General features: G+C 47.8%; 2 protein-coding genes across 2 annotated transcripts; both read right to left on the bottom strand.

Annotated features, from left to right (window-relative positions):
• Nucleotides 1–88: 88 nt before the first annotated feature.
• Nucleotides 89–3,886, bottom strand: si:dkeyp-117b11.1 (SH2 domain-containing protein 6). Its single transcript, XM_062451142.1, has 10 exons — nucleotides 3,774–3,886; nucleotides 3,598–3,670; nucleotides 3,476–3,500; nucleotides 3,284–3,314; nucleotides 2,451–2,550; nucleotides 2,297–2,334; nucleotides 2,148–2,191; nucleotides 1,982–2,050; nucleotides 1,633–1,791; nucleotides 89–1,066 (listed from the first exon to the last, which is right to left on the bottom strand). Exons 2-10 carry the CDS (start codon nucleotides 3,642–3,644, stop codon nucleotides 950–952), a joined length of 630 nt encoding a protein of 209 aa, XP_062307126.1. The 5' UTR covers nucleotides 3,645–3,670; nucleotides 3,774–3,886; the 3' UTR covers nucleotides 89–949.
• LOC134011729 (uncharacterized) lies at nucleotides 3,802–8,494 on the bottom strand. Its single transcript, XM_062451143.1, has 9 exons — nucleotides 8,382–8,494; nucleotides 5,767–5,792; nucleotides 5,487–5,515; nucleotides 5,160–5,197; nucleotides 4,955–5,051; nucleotides 4,736–4,806; nucleotides 4,548–4,602; nucleotides 4,158–4,288; nucleotides 3,802–3,959 (listed from the first exon to the last, which is right to left on the bottom strand). The coding sequence occupies exons 1-9, from the start codon at nucleotides 8,382–8,384 to the stop codon at nucleotides 3,927–3,929; spliced, it is 483 nt and encodes a 160-aa protein (XP_062307127.1). The 5' UTR covers nucleotides 8,385–8,494; the 3' UTR covers nucleotides 3,802–3,926.
• Between the last annotated feature and the right edge of the window lie 202 nt (nucleotides 8,495–8,696).

Here is an 8,696-nt window from a genome sequence, read left to right as displayed (position 1 = left end):
TGATCAATGACAGGAAGGGATGTTACCACATCCCTAACCGGGGATGTATCAATTGTTGTGAAACATTTATGTGTGGATTATAACATCATCACAATTATAACCAATTATTGACACATGTCATAGTTGATATCAACGTGTTTCATGTAGTTTAATGAATTAGAGGGGGAAAAATTAATGATAACCACTTTGTCCATAGTACAGTATCAGCCTCGTCCTGTAAAACAGTGCTGATCAGACAGCTGATGGATTCTGTCTCTCTGCGACGTCCTCAGTGACTCAGCCAAGTTCTCCTGCCTCACGCCAAGTCTGCAAGTTACATCTGGGACCGTAGGCTACTGGGCGAGGCGGGTGAATCATATCAGGTGTTAAAGTGTGTACCAAATAACCTTTGTGAAAGCTCACACGAAGAGTGATACTCTGTCGATTCAAGATGAACATGAAACTTGAACACACTGGTGAACCACTCAGAAGGAAAGTCTGACATCATAGTTTGAAGGCCTAGTAGATGGAACAGCAAAACGATGCTTATTCACAGAACGAACACACGACCAGAACTAGTTAACCACCCCCCGTCACCGTAACAGAACACAAACACAGCATAGTGACAAGAAAAAGGATAAACATAAACATGTTCACACGTGCATACTAACCCGCTCCGACGGCAAAGAACTATGTCTCCTCATGTTTTTCGTATAACAATAAAATCATTATAATCATGAAAAATGAAGCGGAAATGAACAGAACTGAAACAACAAAAGTGAGACACAGGTTGACTGTGGATTAAGGGAGCGCGTCTGTGTCGTACAGAACGCAGAGCGTTGTGTGTCATACAGTCGTTTGGGCTTTACACTGTTTACCCGTGGCTTGAGGCGAACTCCTCTTAGCGCACGTAGGAAGTGGGGTGGAGCGGGGTGTGAATCTACACAGTGGTTTTGTGGGTACTGCGGTTCTAGCGGCGGGCAGAGTGGGTGAGGTACGTGGTGTGCTTGGCCTGACTCTTGCTGTCTATCAGGAGCAGCTGGTTATTCTTATGGTAAGATATGATGTCCTGGAGGCTAGAGAAGAACTGTGAGTGAGAGAGAGAGAGAGAGAAGGGGGGAGAGAGAGAGAGAGAGAGAGAGAGAGAGAGAGAGAGAGAGAGAGAGAGAGAGAGAGAGAGAGAGAGAGAGAGAGAGAGAGAGAGAGAGAGAGAGAGAGAGAGAGAGAGAAAAAGAGAGGGGGGGGTATGTTAAGAAACATGGGAGAAAGGGGGAGGTATTGTTATAATCGTTACTTGAGTGTACACTTTTTTTCTATGAATCACTGTAACTTATCTATGACAGTGGCCTTCAACCCTGGTCCTCATGAATGGGTTGTTATCAGGCTTTTGCAGGGCTTGAGTGACCCACTCATTTGAATCAGGTGTGTTGGAGCAGGGAAACATCTCCAACACGCAGGACAGAGGGCCCTGAGGACCAGGGTCGAAGACCACGGATCTGTGAAATCCCTCCCTCTCTCACCTCTTCATAGTTTTTCTTCTTCTCCTCCTCCTCCTTCCTCAGCTCCAACACGCCCCCCCCCCCCCTCGACCTCCGCACCCTCTCAAGCCCACCCCGCCCCTCCCTGTATCCCTCCACCCATCTAGCCCCTCACCTCTTCGTTCTTCTTGCCCTCCTTCCCCAGAGCGTAAACGCGGGTCTCCTCCAGGTAGCGTACAGGGATGTTGTAGACCTTTCCCTTGTAGAGCACAGCCAGGGTGTAGGGCTGGCCGGAGCTCTGGGCTTTACTGTGGCGGACCAGGAACGCCCCGTCCTGGGAGGAGAGAGAGAGAGGGTGTGTGTGTGTGTGTATGGGGTGGGGTTCCTTAAGTATTTCACAGGTGGCAAGCAAACACGCAAGACAATTCTCCTTCCTCCTGTGTGTGTATCTGTGTGTGTGTGTGTGTGTGTGTGAGAGAGAGAGTGAGATAGCGTGTGTGTGTGTGGTCTTGGGGAAAGCCCACCTTGTTGATTCTCAGTAAACGGTCTTCAGCGGTCTTTCTGTCGCAGTCCCCAGCAAACCAATCCATGTCCTGGGACACATCACCATGGTTACCACTTTGAGAACACCACAACACAAAGAATTCCTTGCAAATACAGCTGACGGTGACATTAGAGAGAGACCCTGACCTCCCTCCCAGTAGTCATGCCGGCCTTCAGACCCGTCGGAGAACCTTGACAGAGAGACACAACAGTTCAACAACTGGAACTCCCACAGCGCAACACTAAGGACTCCCAATGATGTCGTTTCCCGCCGCCCCACCAGGAACAGGACTCACCTGCTGAGAAGGTGTCCTTGGTGGGAGGAGGGGGGGGGCTGGAACAGAGAGGTTTGATATTGGTTAGGGGAATCCAGCCTTACCCTCGCCTAACTGGGTTAACCATGGCGCATGGGGAATGCAACCCTGTTTACATGGAAGAGGCCTTTCCTACCTGGGCTTGGGCTCCTTGAGGCCAGCCAGGAAGGGGGACTTGGAGCCCAGGTTTAGGGGACGCAGTTTGCCTGGGAATGTGGAGCGTCTGACATCCAGGCCTGTGATTGGGCGGAGGAGGAGGAACAGGAGGAGGAGGATGAGAAGTGGAAGGAGGTGGAGAAGGAAAAGGAGGAGAAACAAGGTGAAGGGAGGATAAGGAACAAGCAGAGAATCACAAGGGAGGAGGACGGAGGAGGAGGACTTGAGGACCCTGAGGCGAGCGAGGAAGATTGTGGCTGACTCCTCCCACCCTGGACACTCCCTGTTTCAGTCACTCCCCTCCGGCAGAAGGCTGCGGTCCATCAGGAAAAATACCTCACGCCACAAAAACAGTTTCTTCCCTTCCGCTGTTGGCCTTTTCAACAAGGCCAAGGGACCACACTGACTCTAATGACTTCCTGCTTAAAACACACTGCTTTTTGCACTGCATTACAAAATTGTATCTTGTAAATTTGTATTTTTTGTAATATTTGTATTTTTGTATTTTTATATTGTAATTTACGGCAACTTATATTTTATTGTATTGTATATTTAATTTAATTCTAATCCCACTTAGTACATCTAGTTTATGTACCCTTAGTATAGATAGTCCACATATTTAAATTTTAGGTCCCTATATGTTTATTGTATGTACCTTCCTGCCAAAGCAAATTCCTTGTCTGTGCAAACTTATTACTTGCGAATAAATCCCATTCTGATTCTGAGGAGAGGGATGAAAGAGGAGAAACTGGTAGAGGAGGAAAATGTGGAGGAAGAGAAGGGAGGTGAAGGACGGTGGAGTGGACTTCTTACCTGGTCTTTCTGCAGACATCAAGAGGGCACTCTGCAACACAGCACAAAATGATTTCAGATTTGTTGATTGTGTGTGTGTTTGTGCGTGTGTGTGTGTGTGTGTGTGTGTGTACATGCTTTGGAGCATCTTAGAGGTGTGTGTGTGTGTGTGTGTGTGTGTGTGTGTGTGTGTGTGTGTGCGTGTAGACTCACAGACTTGGCTCTGGGGACGGGAGGCCTACAGATCAACACAGAAGAAAACGACTGGTGAACTGTTACCCTAGCAACACATCTTACACATGGTGGAGGTGTGTGTGTGTGTGGGGGGGGCTTACTTGGGTACGGGGGGAGGGTCGGAAAGTGGCTTGGAGGGGAATCGCATGGGACCTCGAACAGGGGGGGGGCATGCTGTAGATGAAGAAAAAACATAACCACCACCACCATCATCATCATCATCATCATCACAAGCAAGATCCCACCTGAAAGCCTAGTGTGTTTCAACAGTACTGACCCTCTGCGGGCTCCAGATATACGTCATCACTGTCTTCCTGAAACCCACAAACACACACGCGCGCGCACACACACACACACACACACACACTGGCATCAGTACCACTGGCTCCTCTGACAGCAGCTGTGCTTCACGGGTCACGTCCGGCGCGGCTCACCTGCTCCTCGTTAGGATCCAGGTACACGTCTAGACAGGAAGTGAGAGACAGGAAGTGTGACTTCAAGTGCTACTGAGGTCTGGGTTGCGCAGCCTGTCGGCTGTGCTATACCTCTAGTGGTGAAAGGATGTAATGCGGCAACATTTCAATTCGACCAGCGGGAGTCGGGGAGCTCGTCGGAGGCGCTAAAGAGGGGGACTTTCACACGGGGCGGCGTCGGTATTTACCTTCCTCGTATTGAGACGGGGGGCGGGCATGGGCGCGGGGATGGGGGCGGGGACCGTGCGCATTGGCGGTGCAGCAGGCTTCTTGGGAGCGGGCTTCTTCCCTGGTTTAGCATTCCGGTGTACCTCTGGGGCTGAAGGGTGGAGGAGAGAGGGGAGACAGGGAGGGCAGATGAGAGACGGGGGGAGACGAGATGACAGAGGAAAGGGACGCGTTGGACGAGAGAGGGATGGGAGACATTGAGGGAGAGAGAGAGAGAGAGAGAGAGAGAGAGGTGGAGAGAGACAGAGAGAGCTAGAGAGAGGCAAAGAGGTATATAGGGAGAGGTAGAGAGAGAGAGGCAGAGAGAGAGAGAGGAAGAGAGAGAGAGACAGGAAGAAGAGTCATCTCACGTTTGGAGCAGTTGGGGTCAATGTAGAACTCCTCTGAGTCCTGCTGCTGCTGCTTCTGGGAGAAAGGAGAGAGACACTTACTGGACATTAGACACTGGAGATATCAGCAGAAGAGAGACTGACATGCAGGCAGGCAGAGAGACAGACAGAAAGATGGACAGGCAGACGGATGACATTCCAGCTATTACCATCGGCGCTATCTTCATTGGCCTAGGAGGCGGAGCATGCCTGTGGGAGATCGTGGGATTGGACGTCAGCCCTGCGAACACCAAGAGTGAGCCAATAAGAAGAGACTCCAGCAGAGGACCCGTAAGAGACAGAGTGGCGTGCGCTTGTGTCTCGTCCATACACATGTTCTGTGATTGGGTCTCATGGTGTGAGCAGGGGAGGCTGAGAAGAGGTGTTACCTAGATAAACGTTCTCCTCCACCGGCCTGGGAGGAACCTTAACGGTCGGACTCTCACATTTGGGGGGTGCTTCATATGTGTCCACGTCTTCCTCATCCTTACACACACACACACACACACACACACATAGACATACATACACCTGATGAGTTCTCAGAAGAGCTCACTTTCATGTAATGTGAATGTACTAACCTTTCCTACTTACAAACTCATCATCTGGCCAGCCATAACCTGCATTCTCTTCTGAACGAGAGAAAGAGAAGGAGAGAGTGGGAAATTGAGAGAAGGGAGAGGGGGTGAAGGGGGAGAAAGGGAAGTGAGTGAGAGAGAGAGAGAGAGAGAGAGAGAGAGAGAGAGAGAGAGAGAGAGAGAGAGAGAGAGAGAGAGAGAGAGAGAGAGAGAGAGAGAGGAGAGAGAGAGAGAGAGAGAGAGAGAGAGAGAAGGGGGGGTTGAGAGAGTGAGAATAGAACAGATTAGCGTAGAGCTGGGTAATTGAGGAACAACGTGCAAAGCCAGGAGGTTTAAAGCCCACCTATTCTCTTAGGTGGAGCTGGAGGTCCACTGTGAGAAAGAGAGAGGCAGAGAGGGGTGGGGGTGATGGGGGTGGGGGGGGAGGAGTGTATAAATAAGAGATAGAGAAATGTCAGCTGAGTCATTGTGTATTCACCCTTCATTACTCAAGGCGAGAAGAAGGGACCAGGTGAAACTCACAGAACTTCTGTTGTTTGACTTAATAGAGGTTATGTAAGATAAGATATACCTTTATTCGTCCCACAATGGGGAAATTTGGGAAGTAACCATTGTGTACTTACAGATTCTTTAGTTTTTCAAAGAAGCTCTGAAAAAACACATACACAGTTCACATTACATGCTGCTCAATCAACCAACTGCCACACCAAAATGATCCTTGTCCAGTCAAAATTGTTTATTTGGTCACTCTTGTGGTGCAGTATCATATAAGGCCAGCAGAGGGCTGTGTTGGAGTGCCCTACACACCACTCATCACATTTTTTGAACCCTTCAACGCTTTTGTTTCTGCTCCTTCTGGCACCAAAAATAAAGTTTGGGCCTGAAAGGGGTTTCATACTGAACAGTTCCTTCAGATGGTTTTATTTCATCATGTACATTAAATGTTTTTTTTTATTATTTTATTGTATGTATTCTACTCTATTCTACAATACTATAATCCGTTCTGGTTTGTTCCATCGTAAAGGCAGTGGCGTGACGGGGCTCGGCCCATCAGATCCAGAGATAAACAAACTAGGTATCAAACCAGGAAGTGAATCCTCGGCCCCACAGGTCCTATTCTCAGCAGGCAGAGAGGAAGAGAGGATGTAAATAAGAGAGGGTGGGAGGGGGGGGGGGTGGAGAGAGATGTAGAGGTTGGGACAGAGCACAGCTGCATCTGGTTCCTCTCTCACGCTCTCTCCTTCACACAGACACACACATAAAGGCACACACACACTTGCGAGCAGGAAAATTCACAGACAAACACACACAGCACAGTGGACAGGTATTCACTCATCTAGTTAATGATTAGATGGCTGGTGAGAGCTGCGAGAGAGAGACCCAGAGAGAGAGAGAGAGAGAGAGAGAGAGAGAGAGAGAGAGAGAGAGAGAGAGAGAGAGAGAGAGAGAGAGAGACAGAGAGACAGAGAGACAGAGAGACAGAGAGACAGAGAGAGTCACCAAGAAGTAGAGCGACAGACAGAGAGAGAAATCTCCAAATCTCTACACTTACTGACATAACTGACAAAGCAGACCGCCTTGAGTGTTAAACAACAGAATGCCTAAAAGCAGCTGTGTTCAAATATCTTCCTCTTTAACGAAAATGAGTGTGTTCTCCAGGGGGATCTGGTTACCTAAGCTGCAGTTAGGAGCATACAGACACAAGTGTTCAGCCTCACATGTTTGCAGCTAAACCCTGAAGCCTGCATTGTTATGAGTCCAAGTGGAAAAAGGAAATGGCATCGGGGACGTTATCTGATGCAAAGTGGCAATGGAAGAAACACCTTGCTTCCTTAATATAAGTATGAATAGCTAGTATGCTTTGAAATGCTATGAAACGTTTATTTATTTATGCACTTATCGGGTATGGCGTGTGATCACAGAAGCATGATTCCAACGAAGGCCAGGCAGCGTCAGAGACCGGGCTGCCCGGGTTAAGGTCCCGGGTTAAGACCCCGAGCCCCTTATTCTCTGAGTTAAACCACCCGAGAATCTCAACTTGTACCTAAAACATTCTAATGACACACCTGGGGCCTGTTCCATAAGAATTGACCGTTAAACTCGCTTTATGGAACAGGCCCCTGAAGTGACACGTTATGCTTTTATGAAGTGGCGTAGTAGGCTGACTGATATGGATTTAAGCATAACTGTTGACAGGCATGACCTACCATGACACCAGAAGCGTTGTTAGACATACAACTCTACTGGGGCACAGGCCCCTATTCATATGGGGCCTGTGCCCCATGTAATACTGTTTTTATGTTTTAGTCAAAATAACATGATCGCCTATCATTTAAAAACTATCTTTAGTTTTGTAATGTTTTCGTAGCCTACCTCAATTCTGACTTGTGTGCCAAGTCAGACTCCTGGACTTCTGTGTGCGTGCTGCAGTGGCTATTGGCAAGCTCAGAAGAACGCACTGACATGGAAATCTGCATGCATCGGTTTGTGTTTTCGGTTAAACACTTATACAAGCGTTGATTGGGATACTGCGTTTATTTTTTCCGGGATTATCAATCGAAATTAATGCACTGACTGATAAAGTAAATTGTTAAAACTCAAACTTTAGATTTTTACTGGAGCATAGCAGATTTATACTGGGGCAGGTGCCCTATAGTAAAAAGGGTCTAATGACACCCCTGCATGACAACAGAATTAATATACATTTAGTCATTTAGCAGACGCTATCTTTTTTTCTCCAGAGCGATTTACAGTAAGTACAGGGACATTCTCCCAGAGGCAAGTAGGGTGAAGTGCCTTGCCCAAGGACACAACGTAATTTTGCATGGCTGGGAATCGAACCAACAACCTTCTGATTAATAGCCCGACTCCCTAACCGCTCAGATCATCTGACCCTGACCCAGCTGATATAGTCTGGAAAAGACGGTGTGGGCCTAAGTAAACAGTTACAGTTGTCGAGGATGGGTCTTAGGCTACGACAACCTATCAGATACTGCATGATGGGAAGTAAAAAGTTTTATCATTCTCATCTACTGTCTCGTTGGTTTATAACGAGACGGAATAAAGTAGCCTGGCCTATGTCGCCACTACCAGATTAAAATATCTAGTTATTTAACTCAACTAATACAGGTTACTTCCCTTTAGTATCCGTGAAACGTTTGGAACTTCTTTCACATTTCCCTGATCTACGCAGAAAACAGGTAGAATAGGTGAGATCGTTTTTAGAAATGTGCCTTACCATAATTGCGATGCTTCCTTAACTCATCTCATGAAGATCTTCTTTTGTTCCTGGTCCCAAATGCTAAAAGACATCCAACAGACAGGGACACAGTGGCCTTAACTACACTGGGCAGTTATCAGATAACAGCCACTAAAGATCCACTCTCTCTCCCCTGCTCGTCCCCTGACGATTTGCATACCGTCAGACTTGCACTTACTTTGCTGGCTAGGCAGGATAGCGCCCTTATATATGTAGCCTCTGAGTCACGCAATCGTCTTTAACATTCTTATATTTAGTATAATAAGTAAACACATTTATTTCAAACCATTGTTT

Source organism: Osmerus eperlanus, chromosome 25 (genome assembly GCF_963692335.1).
Source record: "Osmerus eperlanus chromosome 25, fOsmEpe2.1, whole genome shotgun sequence".
In the NCBI taxonomy this organism is placed as follows: domain Eukaryota; kingdom Metazoa; phylum Chordata; class Actinopteri; order Osmeriformes; family Osmeridae; genus Osmerus; species Osmerus eperlanus.
Note: the sequence above shows the minus strand (reverse complement) of the source record. Positions and strands in the feature narration are given on the sequence as shown.